General features: G+C 43.0%; 1 protein-coding gene across 27 annotated transcripts in view; it reads left to right on the top strand.

Annotated features, from left to right (window-relative positions):
• The window catches only part of KMT2C (lysine methyltransferase 2C), a 327,313-nt gene that overhangs the window by 82,539 nt on the left and 228,817 nt on the right, over positions 1-15,957 (top strand). For 2 of the 27 annotated variants that reach the window (XM_037891117.2, XM_037891120.2), the window contains exon 3: positions 6,366-6,444. The exons of the other annotated variants lie outside the window; for them this stretch is intronic. In XM_037891117.2, coding sequence (XP_037747045.1) covers positions 6,366-6,444 — 79 coding nt within the window. The remainder of the gene's footprint in view (positions 1-6,365; positions 6,445-15,957) is intronic. 27 annotated transcript variants of the gene reach the window in all.

Here is a 15,957-nt window from a genome sequence, read left to right on the forward strand (position 1 = left end):
GGACCCACATGAAAGACCCCCTAAGCTTATTCTTATCAGCTTGGGTTAAAAAATTCCCCAAGGTACAGACTTTGCCTTGTCCTTGAACAGTATGCTGCCACCACCAAGCGTTTTAAACAAAGAACAGGGAAAGAGACCACTTGGAGATGGCTTCTCCCCTAGCCCTACACATCCCCTTTCCTGGGGAGGCTTGAGAATAATATCCTAACCAATTGGTTACAAAATCATCAAAGACCCAAACCACTGGATCTTGGAACAATTGAAAAATCAGTCAGGTTCTTAAAAGAAGGATTTTATAAAAAAGGAAAAAAAAAAAAAAAAAAAAAGATAGATAAAAATCATCTGTGTAAAATCAGGATGGAAAATACTTTACAGGGTATTCAGATTCAAAACAGAGAGGATCCCCCTCTGGTCAAAACCTTAAAGTTACAGAACACGGGAATAAACCTCCCCTCTTAACACAGGGAAAATTCACATAAAACAAAAGATAAACTAATCTGCCTTGCCTGGCTTACCTATACTGGTTGCAATATTGGAGACTTGGATTAGGATGGGTTGGAGTAGATGGATTTCTGTCTGGCCTCTCTCAGTCCCAAGAGAGAACAACCACATAAACAAAGAGCACAAACAAAAGCCCCCCCCCAGATTTGAAAGTATCTTGTCCCTTTATTGGTCCTTTGGGTCAGGTGCCAGCCAGGTTAGCTGAGCTTCTTAACTCTTTACAGGTAACAGGATGTTGCCTCTGGCCAGGAGGGATTTTATAGCACTGTATACAGAAAGGTGGTTACCCTTCCCTTTATATTTATGACAACTGGTTTTTAAGATTTACTATCCTATGACTTGCTAGGATTTGAATAATTTTGGCAGAAATGTTTTCAGGACCAATGAACTTTTTAATGTACTGGTCTGGAGCTAATAAGCAGGGAAAAAAAGTGATACCAGTTAGCTGTTAATAGTCATATATAAAACTATTTTCTATTCATTAAACAGAAGGAGATTTTAGTTGTCAGTGTGTGTGTGTGGTCTGTGTCATTTCATTTTTTTAAAGGCTCGTTATTGAGATGGGTATCCTTTTTTTATGTGGTTGTTTAGCTTAAAAAAAAAAGAGAGAGAGAGAGAAAAAATGGACTTTTGTAAAAACTTCACCAGTATTTCCTAACAAACTATTTTAAACTGGTAATAGTATTATAGTAGGGTTTTTAAATGGGCCCTTGAATTTGAGAGTTTAGAATGAGTTCATGTAAATATAAAGGTGTAATGTGGCCTTGGGCAAGTCACTTCACCTCTCTGTACCTCTAGTCTGCTTTCTTCTCTCTCTCGTCTATTTAGAATGTAATCACTTTGAGGCAGGGACTTTCCCTTGCTGCATGTTCATACAGAGTATGGCACAATGGTGCCCTAATCTTGGTTGGGGCCTCTAGACACTACTGTAATACAAATAATAAGTAATGATAGTCATATGTTGTTAGCGTCAATTGAATTCAGAGTAACCTACATTGCTGTCAGACAGGGAGGTGAGGAGGGCCCTACCAAATTCAGGGTCAATTCTGGTCAATTTCATGGCCATAGGATTTGAAAATTAGTCAATTTCAAGTTTTCAGATGTTTACATCTTAAATTTCAGTGTTGTAACCATGGGGGTTCCAACCCAAAAGGGAGTTGTGGCGGTGGGGGTGTCTCAAAGCTGTTGTCGGAGGGTTGCAGGATTGCCACCCTCGCTCCTGCAGCCGCAGGAGGTTCCTGGAGGTGGAGGTGGGTCTGATCTCCCTGCAAGAGCAGCTGTGCAGGGGAAGAGCAAGTCCTGTCCCTCCCCAGCGTGGGGACTAGCAGCTAGAGCCTGGGGAATGGTAGGAGCCCCTGGCTGAGGCGCCTCCAGCCCTGACCCTCCCTCTCCCTTCCCACAGCTAGCTTTCCAGGGGGAGGGCTTATTTCACAGTCCATGACACGTTTTTCACAGCTGTGAATTTGGTAAGGCCCCAGACATGAGAGACAGGAGGAAGGGGTATTCCCCCCCTTAAGGCAGGAGGTTACCCCACAAACCCCTATTCCAGTGATTTTCAACCTGTGGTCTGTGAACCCCTGGAGGTCTGCAGACTTAAGATTTTCAAAGGGGTCCACACCTCCATTTGAAATTTATTAGGGGTCTGCAAACAGGGTTGAGGTAGAAAGGTTGAAAACCACTACCCTATTCTTTAGACCCACCGGGAGGGAGATTCCCACAGTGGAGAAAGCAGAGGGAACATGTCTCCCATCTCCTGAAGGGAGCAGAGGGGGAAGATTCCCCACTTTCCCCTACCTCCCAGAGAGAGATTCTGCACATACTCCCATCTCCTGGTGAGAGTTACCCCCGAAGAGTTTCAGAGTAACAGCCGTGTTAGTCTGTATTCGCAAAAAGAAAAGGAGTACTTGTGGCACCTTAGAGATTAACCAATTTATTTGAGCATAAGCTTTCGTGAGCTACAGCTCACTTCATCGATGAAGTGAGCTGTAGCTCACGAAAGCTTATGCTCAAATAAATTGGTTAATCTCTAAGGTTCCCCTGAAGAGTGTTGCCTCAATGCTGATGACGTGCTAACAACCCGCTTATCTTACCACTGCACGTATTAAATTTAACGTAATGTTCACCAGCAGACATGTACCAAATCTATGAGAACTTTGTTTAAATGTTTCAGAGTGGTAGCCGTGTTAATCTTATCAGCAGAAAGAACGAGGAGTACTTGTGGCACCTTAGAGACTAACAAATTTATTTGAGCATAAGCTTTCATGGGCTAAAGCCCACTTCATTAGATGCATGCAGTGGAAAATGTTGGAACCTGTGTGTGCGTGTGTGTGTTACAATAATATGCATGTGCCAGTGTTTATATGTAGCAAAACCATTGCATTAATATTTAGTAAGCAAGTAAACATGTTATAAACAAGGAAAAAACAGGTACTAAATCCATCAGTTTAGAATTCCAGTAAGTGAATACTACTGAATCAGTTTACCAGTAGCATTTATTACAAGTATCTGACAATCAAACTATCGGAATAGAAATGTGAATATATGTGTACTCACTTAGAGGCCAAGAAAGGTACATTAGGAGTTTAACTCGTGATAGCAGCCAAGTTGCTGGAAACATTGAGTTTTAAATATAGGTATTGCAAGAAGGAATGTTGCATCCAGAACTTCTTTTTATTTATATTTAAACTAGGGGTCCATGGTTTTCAGCTTCTGTAATTCAAGCTTATTGCGTGCACCCCACAAACTTTCCACCCTCCCACTCCCCTCTGTTTAAGGGCCTCCCTGAAACTCTCTCCCTTTGTGTCCCTCATCCTTCCCCTTCCCCCCATTCCAGGGGTTCTGTGCACCCACTTTCACCCCTCCTCACATGCCAGGGGGTTGGTGTGCTCTCCCATTTTCCCCTTTCCTCATATACCAGGGTCCTCTATTACGCATTCGGATATCTTTAATTCTGAACTCCCACTGGTATTTCTTGGCATATGTGCCTTTTCTTTGATGTGCAAACATTTTACATTTTTTAATGCAGAAAACTATGCTAGTGATACTTTACAGCTGAGATTAATACAAGTTGAACCTCTCTAGTCTGGCACCCTTGGGACCTGACTGACGCTGAACCAGAGAATTTGCCGAATCACGGGAGGTCAATGGAGAGTGCCAGTGGGTCCGCATAGGTCCGGGGAGTAGGGGAGCAGGGGGTGCTGCAGCACCCCCAGGCTTTGCGCCCAGCATGGCCACCTGCCTGTGGGCCCCGCTGCCACTCAGATTTCTGACCTCTGGCCCCCCACCTGGGGACTCCGATGCCAGTCCCAGCCACCAGCCTCAGGTCCTCCCCCTCCGTCCTGGAGCTTGAATGCCATGAATCAGCTGTTCGCGGCGTTCTGGAAGTGCTGGGATGGAGGAGAAGTTGGGAAGCATGGGGCCGGCGTGTGAGAGGTGCTGGGGAAGGGGGCAGAGGGGGAGCTTGGAGCCAGTGGATGCTCCACACCCACTAATTTTTCCCGGTGGGTTCTCCAGCCAGCCAATGGGAGCTGCAGGGACGGTGCTTGTGGGTGCAGGCTGTGCATGGAGACCTGCTGCCCCCTTCCACCCAAGGGGCGCACAGAGACATGCCAGCAGCAGCCGGCCACAGCCACTTCTGGGAGCGGCTTGGGGCCGCAGCATGCAGGCAGCCTGCCTGAGCCCTGCTGCGCCACCGGTTGGGAGCGGCCTGTGGTAAGCGCCTCCTGGCCAGAGCCTGCACCTCACACCCCGTCCCACAGCACAACACTCTGCACCAGCCCAGAATTCCCTCCTGCACCCAAACGCCCTCCCAGACCCCACACCCCCTCCATTAATATAGTAGAAATGTGTGGCCCGTGACGACTTACCAAAGTTCGTGTAGTGGCTATTGCCCACCCCTGCTCTTGACTCTAGCATCTGTCTAACCTTTCCTTTTTCCAGCTAGCAATAACATGGCAATCACTTATCATAGAATCACAGAATATCAGAGTTGGAACGGACCTCAGGAGGTCATCTAGTCCAACCCCCTGCTCAAAGCAGGACCGATCCCCAACTAAATCATCCCAGCCAGGGCTTTGTCAAGCCTGAGCTTAAAAACTTCTAAGGAAGGAGATTCCACCACCTCCCTTGGTAACGCATTCCAGTGTTTCACCACCCTCCTAGTGAAAAAGTTTTTCCTAATATCCAACCTAAATCTCCCTCACTGCAACTTGAGACCATTACTCCTTGTTCTGTCATCTGCTACCACTGGGAACAGTCTAGAGCCATCCTCTTTGGAACCCCCTTTCAGGTAGTTGAAAGCAGCTATCAAATCCCCCCTCATTCTTCTCTTCTGCAGACTAAACATCCCCAGTTCCCTCAGCCTCTCCTCATAAGTCATGTGTTCCAGTCCCCTAATCATTTTTGTTGCCCTCCGCTGGACGTTTTCCAATTTTTCCACATCCTTCTTGTAGTGTGGGGCCCAAAACTGGACACAGTACTCCAGATGAAGCCTCACCAATGTCGAATAGAGGGGAACGATCATGTCCCTCGATCTGCTGGCAATGCCCCTACTTATACATCCCAAAATGCCATTGGCCTTCTTGGCAACAAGGGCACACTGCTGACTCATATCCAGCTTCTTGTCCACTGTAACCCCTAGGTCCTTTTCTGCAGAACTGCTGCCTAGCCATTTGGTCCCTAGTCTGTAGCAGTGCATGGGATTCTTCCATCCTAAGTGCAAGACTCTGCACTTGTCCTTGTTGAACCTCATCAGATTTCTTTTGGCCCAATCCTCTAATTTGTCTAGGTCCCTCTGTATCCTATCCCTACCCTCCAGCATATCTACCTCTCCTCCCAGTTTAGTGTCATCTGCAAACTTGCTGAGGGTGCAATCCACACCATCCTCCAGATCATTTATGAAGATATTGAACAAAACCGGCCCCAGGACCGACCCGTGGGGCACTCCACTTGATACCGGCTGCCAACAAGACATGGAGCCATTGATCACTACATTGATCACTATTTCACTACTTGTGAAATTCCACCTTCTCCTGAAGAATCAAGAAATGATGGGTTATAATGCTCCTATATTTTGCTGTTGTCTGCCAGAGTATTGTATTTTTGGAGTAATTTGGGGAGTCTATTTAACAGTATGTTTTAAAAGATTAAGGGTACGTAGAACCTGGAATGTGTGCTCTTTTTGGGTATCAGTATAAATCTAAAGAAAGAAATAACAAAACAAATACATCCTAGTAGCCTCTGTTGGTTCATTTTTCTTTGAGGGTTTTTTTTGTTTGCTTCTGTCTAATACCGAGCTCATGCTTCTATTCTCCTGTTGGTAGATCATTTTCTTCCTGTGTTAGTTTAAGCAAATTTCTATCCAAAGTATATTTTGCCTTAGCCTTGGTTCTCCCTTTAGGTTTTCCGAAATTGAATTCTACATGCTGATCCTTTGATCATTGTCGTTCCTTATCAAAACTTTCATAAATTACTCACCTCTTCTTTAGAATTCACAATCCTTCCTGTCCTTGTGTCACTTGTAAATGTTGAGACCGTGCAGATTGTCCTTTCTTCCACATCACTTTTGTATAAATGAAATAAAGTTAGTGCTACCAGTGACTCTTGTGGGAAACTCCTCCTCATAAATCCAACAAGGAGGATTTTATTCTATTTACACTAAAGCATTTGGCACTTTACCTACAAATTCTTAAGTCCCTATTCCTCTATGTTGTATGGAAGCTTCTGGTTTGATACTTGGGAAAATGCTTTACTGAAACCTAGAAAATTATGTCAGCTGATATCATTTACCCCTCATTATTTTATATCTTTGGTAACCCTGATACAGTGCCCAATGACATTTGTCTGGCCTGTTGTTTTTTTGCTAGACTCATGTTGATGACTTCTTGATGACGTGTGCTCCTCTAATGCACTTTCATCCTTGGACAAAGCCTATGAGCATCAGAGGTAAATAGTTCTCAATCAAAAATCGAGAGTGTCACCTGTGGAACAGACTTGCAGAGAAGATCAGACGAATTTAGAATTTGACCAGGATCAAAGTTTGCTGCAAAACCCCTCTTCTCTAAGGGTTTGTCTACACTGGCACTTTACAGCGTTGCAACTTTCTTGCTCGGGGGTGTGAAAAAACACCCCCCTGAGCGCTGCAAGTTTCAGCTCTGTAAAGTGCCAGTGTAGACAGTACACCAGCTCTGGGAGCCCCTCGTGGCGGTGCTGCGACTACAGAGCCACCTTAAAGCTCTGCCATGGCGAGCGCCTTAATGTTGCTAGGGAAGATGTGCCGTAAGAAAAGATGTCCCACCATAGTCCGCTCATTGGACAGAAGAAAAGTCAAAACAAAATAACTCTCTCTCAATACCTACATGTCCCAAGCAGAGCTTCCGATCAGGGAAGGGAAAACAGCAGAAATTTCCTCTGGTGCAAGCCTAGCTTTTTGAAGTCAGTGGCAGAAACTCTCATTTACTTCAGTGGATCCAGGATTTTACCCATGAAGTCCATTAAGGACCTTGCCATGCAGCATAACTCCCCTAGGAAGTGTTCATAAACTACAGTGATGGACACTATCGAAAACCCTAAAATAAATGAAAGCTAGCTTTTCTCATCACTGAGGGCAGAGCATAATTTGCATATAGATTTAAACATATATTGCATAAAAGAATGCACCAAGATTATATGTACAGCCCCATATTGTATTTGTATCTTTATGCTTCAGAGAGGTAGCCGTGTTAGTCTGGATCTGTAAAAGTGGCAAAGAGTCCTATGGCACCTTATAGACTAACAGATGTATTGGAGCATGAGCTTTCGTGGGTGAATACCCACTTCGTCGGATGCATGTAGTGGAAATTTCCAGAGGCAGGTATAAATATGCAAACAAGAATCAGGCTAGGGATAACGAGGTTAGTTCAATCAGGGAGGATGAGGCCCTCTTCTAGCAGTGGAGGTGTGAACACCAAGGGAGGAGAAACTGCTTTTGTAGTTGGCGAGCCATTCACGGTCTTTGTTTAACCCTGAGCTGATGGTGTCAAATTTGCAAATGAACTGAAGCTCAGCAGTTTCTCTTTGAAGTGTGGTCCTGAAGTTTTTTTGCTGCAGGATGGCTACCTTTAAATCTGCTATTGTGTGTCCAGAGAGACTGAAGTGTTCTCATACAGGTTTTTGTATATTGCCATTCCTAATATCTGATTTGTGTCCATTTATCCTTTTACGAAGGGACCGTCCAGTTTGGCCGATGTACATAGCAGAGGGGCACTGCTGGCACATGATGGCGTATATTACATTGGTGGACGTGCAGGTGAATGAACCGGTGGTGGTGTGGCTGATCTGGTTAGGTCCTGTGATGGTGTCGCTGGTGTAGATATGTGGGCAGAGCTGGCATCAAGGTTTATTGCATGGATTGGTTCCTGAGTTAGAGTTACTACAGTGTGGTGTGTAGTTGCTGGTGAAAATATGCTTCAGGTTGTCTGTGGGGGAGGACTGGCCTGCCTCCCAAGGCCTGTGAAAGTGAGGGATTGTTGTCCAGGTAGGATTTTAGACAGCTTACAGCCCTTTTTCCATTGTAGAGAGGTGAAATATGTAATGTAGATCTCCTGTCTTATTTTAGTAAAGTCCGTTCGTATGTTCACACCTCCACTACTAGAAGAGGGCCTCATCCTCCCTGATTGAACTAACCTAGTTATCCCTAGCCCGATTCTTGTTTGCATATTTATATCTGCCTCTGGAAATTTCCACTACATGCATCCGACGAAGTGGGTATTCACCCACGAAAGCTCATGCTCCAATACGTCTGTTAGTCTATAAGGTGCCACAGAACTCTTTGTTGCTTGTATCTTTATGTAATAAGGAGTAAAATTAGAGATCCAATGACGTTTTTGGTATTTTTTTTGAAGTGTTGAAATACATTCTTTATACAACTATTTTTATGTTTCTTCCAGCCAGTGGAAAAACTGGCAGAGCCAAGGGAGCTAGCTATTAAGGAAAGTGTTCTGGTAATTTGTTTATAATAGGAGAAAAGAGAAACAGAACAAGGACTCAAAGCGGGCCACAAGAGGTACTTGGATTTAGATTAGCACAAGAATTTCTCAGCAGCCTGCTTCTCCTTTTTGGCTGCTGATGTGAAGCACACTCAAAATGGGACTGAAAATGGAACATTTAAAAGCTTGAGATTTTCCTTTTGGCTGCTCTAGCCCACTCACCTAGGTTCTTCTGTTGTGTGAACAAAAATATTTTTATCATTAGGTAAAATCCCATACTTCTAAGCAAATCCAGAAAGTAGTGGGGCTGGCTTTGTGGCTTTTCTTTCTGAACTAGAACCATCTAATTTTTCTGCCTTTCTTCCACTGAACATCACTTTCACAGTTGTTGTATCTGCAAGTGTACCACCCTTGGCCGCAGTGTGGCCAAAAATCTTGAGGTTTTTGAATGGGTTCTGAGGAACAAAGAAACTCAAACTCCTTCTCTGGCCAAAACCAAGGTTACCCAGGCCTGGTTTTGGTGTATTGTGCATCGTATCGGTAATGGGTCATGGGGAAGTGTGCTTCAGCAACTCCAGGCTGTATGTAGTGCATTGAATTTTGGAACTTGTAAGATGCATCTCCTTATCCTGAATGTGGTGAAATAGAAGGTTGACTGCAAGCCACATTTTTGCACCTTTTGAATTAATACTTTTCTTCTCACCACTGACTGTCTTGACTTGCTGTTTTATGTTTTGTTTAGATTATAAGTTTTCTGAGCCAAAGACCTGTCTTGATTTTTGTAAAAGTCATGCATTCTGGTAGCACTGCATAATCTTAATAATATGGAATTATAATTGCATTGAAATATTTTCATACAAAAGAATCATAGAATATCAGGGTTGGAAGGGACCTCAGGAGGTTGTCTACTCTAACCCCCTGTTCAAAGCGGGACCAATCCCCAATTTTTCCCCCCGATCCCTAAATGGCCCCCTGAAGGATTGAACTCACAACCCTGGGTTTAGCAGGCCAGTGCTCAAACCACTGAGCTATCTCCCCTCCATGAAAAAATGAAGTCTGGTCTCTTCTGTTACATACCATAATCTGTCTCAGATCAGACTTGTTTCTCCATTTGACATTTGGCCAGTGTCAAAAATTTCTCTCCCCACACTCCCTAGCCATTTTAGGGTCTTATTGGAAATCCTGGGAGGCAGGTGGGCACAAGCCCACCCACATCTAAAAGGCCCCTCCTCCCACTGTGGGGTCACAGTCAACAGAATGCAGTGTCATTGGCTTCCTCTGACAAAGAGATTGACTTCTTAGGGTAAACTGGCTGAGGATGATCAACATGGTTTATTATATTTTGGTTTAATGAAAATTTCTTTATTCTAAACATTTTAGGTTTGTCTCTACAAATTCATTTTTGTCTGAGACTTTGAATTTAATCGGCTAAAATGCTACAACAAAGGGGGAAAAACTGATGGATACAAATATTGCCACTCTCTATACAATGCTCTAATGTTGCCCTTGTGTGTTTAAAGTGCTTCTAAAGAGACAAGGTGGGTGAGGTGATATCTGTTACTGGAACAGCTTTTGTTGGGAGAGAGGGAAGCTTTCAAGCTTCCACAGCACTCTTTTTTTCTTCTGGACTGGAAAAGGAACTGTCACAGCTAAATACAAGGTGAACAGATTGTTTAGCATAAGTAGTTAACACATATTTCAAAGGACCATTCAAGGGAAACACCCCTCCAGTCATAGGAGGGAAAGGAAGGATGGGGGGAGAAAAGACAAGGTGCCGGGAGGAGTTAGTGGGTTATAAATTGGTGTAATACACCATAAATCCAGTGCCTCTGTTCAGTTCATGATTTTCAGTGTCTAGCAAAGTTATGAATTTAAATTCTCATACTTGTCTTGTGCAAGTTTTCTTTGAAGATGACGATTGAGAGATCAGTTATAGAGTGATCATTTTGTGAAAAGTTCATCCACAGGTGAATAGGGTGTTTTTGTCTCATCATTTTCCTGTGAGAGTTCATTTGAGATTGCAGGGATTGTCTGGATTCACCCACATAGTTGTTGGGGAATTTATTGCACTGGATGAGGTATACTAAATGTTGTGATAGGCATGTGTAGGACCCATAGATCTTGAAAGGTGTGTTGTCGGAAGTGTTGATCATCATAGCAGGGGAGATTGTCTACAGGTTTTGCATCTGTTGTTCTGGCAGGGTCTGGTACCGCTTTGAGGTGGTGTATCCTAATCTGTGGGGAGCTTGCTTCTGATGTGCTTAGAGGGGCTTTGGGGTTGTTTGAAGGTCAGAAGAGAGGGAAAGATTTATTTCAGGATGTGATCCCCATTGAATATGGGTTGTAATTGTTTGATGCCCCATTTGGGTTCCAGTGTGAGGTGGAAAGTGACAGCTAGGGTTGTGCAGTTGGAGGGGGATTTATTTCCATATTGAAGCAGATTCTCTTGAGGTATTTGGGTGTCTTATTCCATGATGCGATTTACTTCTCTGGTGAAGTGTCCTTGTTTGGTGAAGGCAATTTTAAGTGTGTTAAGTGTATATCCCGGACTTCCTCTTCAGAGCATATTCTGTGGTATCTGAGCACCTGGCCGTCGATAACACATTTTTGGTGTGATTACTGGATCTGTGAAGATAGGTGCGGTGATCTGTAGGTTTCTTTTATATAGTAGTCACAGGGTTCCATTCTTGAAGCTGATGGTGGTATCCAGGAAGTTGATGCTACTGTGGGAGCGTTCTACAGAGAGTTTAATGGATTTGTGGTGGTTGTTGAAGTTGTGGTGGAAATCTGTGAGGGAGTTTTTCTGTTCAGAGGATGAAAATATCATTGATGTATCTCAGATGTGTCATAAACTTTGTGGTGCATTTGTCCAGAAATTCTTCCTCAAGGTGGCCCATGAAGGGTTTGGCAAACTGGGGAGCCATCCTAGTGCCTGTGGCTGTTCCCATGGTTTGGACAAAATGTTTGTTGTTAAATTTAACTTGTTATGGGTGAGGGTTAAATGGATGAGTTTTTAATGGATTATTTTTAATGAAGTTGACATGTTCTAGTCATTCATCAAAGTATAAACAAAATCTGAAAGTGGATAGTTGGAACCTTTTTTCTTTATTCCAGTGCTGTTTTAAGCAAGCATATGAATAATAAAAATATATAATTACAAGGTATCCAAATATGTATTTGGAAAAGAATCCTAAAAACTTCACCTTGCTGGGATCAACGGATTTGCACAAGATGAAAATTTGTGCTTAGGATCTACCAAAAACTAAACTATAGTTTGAGTGGTGTGAAACAGAGAAGAAAGTTTTATTTCATGACTGGTGGGAAATTTACACTAAGGTATGCTGTATTGCTGGCTAAATAATGTGTGTGTTTGTTAAATGCAAACATATATTTTAATACAATATATTAAAGCTTACAAATTTAAATGCACATAAATGGAGAAATAATTTTTCATTTCCAAATAAAGTTAGTTAATTCATACTGCTATGCTGGATTAACAGGGCAATAGTACATTATTATACATTGTGAGCGAAAGCTATGTTTTTCCAATGGGGGGGGGGAGGAGAAATTTAGGCTATTTTAAAAAAATGAAAACTTAGTATTAGCAGTCCTTCAAGAAAAATGGTTGCAGATGTGCTTGTAGATTTAATTGTTTGTTGCTGTGTCTGAATAATGTGGGGGGAGGGATAGCTCAGTGGTTTGAGCATTGGCCTGCTAAACCCAGGGTTGTGAGTTCAATCCTTGAGGGGGCCATTTGGGGCAAAAATTGGGAATTGGTCCTGCTTTGAGCAGGGGGTTGGACTAGATGACCTCCTGAGGTCCCTTCCAACCCTGATATTCTAGGATTCTGTGAATAAATATTCACAAATTTCAAGCATTTCCTTGAAATAAAAAGGCATTCCTTTGTTAAACAAAAATTGGTCCTCACAGAGGACCATTCATGCCAAGTTTTGATCTTTAACCCCTGCACCGCACCCCATTAACTGTGCTCTTTAAAAAAAAAAAAAAAAAAGTTTGAAATTTCCTTGGCTAGAAACTACTTTTCAAACTCAAATATAGCAGTAGCTATCAGCAAACATGTCCCCATCCATGCACACTAATATACTGGGATTTAGTGCAGTGGTTTCTCAGTGCCCAGAATGCTTGCTGGTGTTCCATGGAGAGTTGCTTGGTCACTGGGTGCCACCTTAACTTCCTGTTTCCAGGTGCTCACATTTTAAATTCACCATCAGGAATCCTTGTCACTACTGCTGCTACACCATCTTCACCTGTCAAACAGCTTGTTTACCCTAGAGCATTTGGAGTATTACTAACAGTATTGTAATCCTCTAGCATGCCTGTAAAACACCTTGCCCTAAACACAACTTCTTGCAACCATGCATAGGTATTCATATCGCTGTCACAGTCACACTTGTTTTGAAAAAGTCTTGCCATCATTGTTTCCTGCAGCAAGTCACAGCCAGTGTGGACAGCAAGTGAGAGCACTGCAGTTCAAGAGTACCGTTAGCGCTCCTGCTGTAATCTGTCCAGTGCTTCTGTCTACCCTTCAGTGACAGGTCTGGCAGCTCAGACTGCATTGGCTTTATCCCATCAGGCTGTTTCTACCTGTTCTGTACTGGCTGCATGTAGGCCTGAGAACAGCCACCTGCGCCTGTATTTATTAACAATTCAGTGCTCATCTAAACAGTAATAAAACTTTTATTCTTAAACTGTTAAAAAAATTATTTAAACACTCTATTATTATTATTAAACATTATTTAACAAGTTTTTAAATGTTTCTTTTTTTGTAGAGGCTTTACAATACTTTCAATTGGAATATTTTTAACATTACATTTTTAAAAAATATTAGTCAAAAGTAAACTTTCAGAATACAGATCTTTTTCTTTGTTTTGTTCCCCAGCTCGGGGGGTTTGTTTTTGTTTTTTGTTTTTTTAAAAGGCAAAGGTAGTAGTTGGGATGGTGCTGAAAAGTCTGCCTTTAAAGGGTTCTGCATGTGTAAAATATATCTACTTTGCTGTGAGCTTACTCAGGCAGCCTCCAGAGAAGCACCTCCTGTTTTCTCTCTTGGGTCCCTGACATCCAGAAGAAGGGAGGTTAGTAATATAACATCAGAAGATACCTTTTAATCACTATACTCCCACAAAGAAATGTTTTGTCAGTTAGTAGCTTTCCAGCCATCGTTCATTTCTTCCTCCTCCTCCATATTGCACAGTACAGCCCCAAGGGACCCGCTCCCCTAGAAGTGGCATGGAGGACAGGGAGAACTGGCTTTGAGTGCAGGAATTCCCCAGAAGGCCTGCTTGGCTCAAACCATGGCCCTCAAGACTCTTGTCTCTGTATCTAGGGAGCACGCATAGGAGGAAGAAACAGCATAATTTGAAAACAACAAATGTGAAAAACACGAATGAGAGCTACAATGAGAGATACATAGCAGAGCCGTTGATAATACACTAACTAAAAATCTTGCATGATAAATTCTGTCAAAACTTAACTTTTTTTTTTGTTTTTGTGTAAGGAGTGACTAGTCTGTTCTGTTATGGCAGGCGGAGTAAAAGCAACTCTCTGAGGGGAGGGTTCTGAACACTGTGGTATATTAAAGCCCTTTTATAATGGACCTTAAAGATTTTTCCCACATGAAAACTTTCCAGTGAACTTCATAATTTTGTAAAACCTATAATTTGTCCTTTCAACCTGAAGTCTAATAAAAAGTGTGTCAGGAGAGCACAATTACCATGATGAGCAGTTAACTGAAATCAGATGGTTCAGGTGACTTCTGCCTCCCCAACTTGCAAATTGTTAAATTTTATCTAAGCATTATGTAGATCCTGTTGATAAGTGACTTGCCTCCATACTTAATCTGTAGCTTTTGTCTGTGCGAGGTCAAAGTGCATTGCTGCCATTATTATTTTTATTTATTTGAATTACAGTAGCACCCAGAAACCCCAACCAGATTAGGGGACCATTGTGCTTAGGCACGCTATAAACATACAGTAGAAAAGTCCCTATACCCAAGAATCCTCTCGTCTCCATTTTTTGCATCTGGCCTTTGATTTCAGCAGGGGGAATTCCCTGGGGCAACAGAAGTACCTTTTCTTCCTCCCATGAAATTCCATTCAGATTTGGCAGAGCTAGTGTTAAAAATGATTTCAGTGCAGAGGGAGGGACCCCCAGACCCATCCTCCCACTCTGGGAAAGTACAGAAGAACCTCAAAGTTACAGACACCTCAAGAATGGAGGTTGTCTGTAACTCTGAACAAAGCCCAGCAGCAGCCGATTTCGCTCCTCAGCACAGGTAGCTTCCAATAGTGCATCCTTCTCCTGGCTGGGGAAGGGTATGTGTGAAAACAGCGTCTCCCCCTCCTGGCCGGGGAGGGAAGGGGGTGGGGGAGGCTGAAAGCAGCACAGAACCCAGCGTTGCTCCTACTCTTCCGGCTTTGGCTGCCTTGGGCTGGCAGCCCCAGCATCTTCACCTCTTAGCTGCAAGTGGCAGCCCCACAGGAGGGATGGGGTGAGGACAGGCAGCCCAGAAGTGCCTACCGTTAAGATGCGATACAGGCACTGTACAGAACAGTATTTGCATTTTTGTTTTTTGTTTGTTTGGTCTCTGCTGCTGCCTCATTGGTTACTTCTGGTTTCACATGGTGTCCGATTGGCGGGTCAGTCCATAATGCTGATGCTGATATCTTTGTGGTTCTGCTGTAGCCTTGTCCTGCTGACAGCGAAAGGAGTCAGTCATTAGCTCACATAGTAACAGTCTGTGCTATGGTGCTAAAGTGTTCCAGTTCAGACTCTGCTGGTGATTCCTAGGGGCAGAGGAATGTTACACTTGTACATAATAGATTTTTTTTTACCTTTTCTTTAAAAATAATTATTATAATAAAAACTCTGAGATTACACACAGAGAGACTTCTTATTGAAAACGGTTATTCAGGTTCCAAAGTCAAGCACTTGAAAGTTAGGAAATGCCAGATTTGATTGCCACACAACCTCAGTTTGGCCTCCTTATGTGTATGCATAATGACAGACTGTGATGATGTAATTAAAGACTATTAGAGAATTGTTCTGAGAGTAACAAGATGAAATTCAATAAAGACAAGTACAAAGTACTTCACTTGGGAAGGAGAAATCAAATGCACAACCACAAAATTGGGAATAAGTCAGTAGGCAGGAATACTGCTGAAAAGGACCTGGGCGTTATAGTTATATGTGAGTCAATGGTATGATGCAGTTGCAAAAAAAGGTTAATACCATCCTGTGATGTATTAACAGGATGGTTGTATGGGAAACACGGGAGGTAATTGTCCTGCTTCTACTTGGCATTGGTGAGGCTTCAACTGGAGTACGGTGTCCAGTTCTGGGCACCACGCTTTTAGGAGAGGTGAGGACAAATTGGAGACAGTCCAGAGGAGAGAGCAGAAATGATAAAAGGTTTAGAAAACTTGACCTATGAGGAAAAGTTTAAAAAAAAAAAACCTGAGCATGTGTAGTCTTG

The sequence above is a fragment of the Chelonia mydas genome, chromosome 2 (assembly GCF_015237465.2).
Source record: "Chelonia mydas isolate rCheMyd1 chromosome 2, rCheMyd1.pri.v2, whole genome shotgun sequence".
NCBI classification, from domain to species: Eukaryota; Metazoa; Chordata; order Testudines; family Cheloniidae; genus Chelonia; species Chelonia mydas.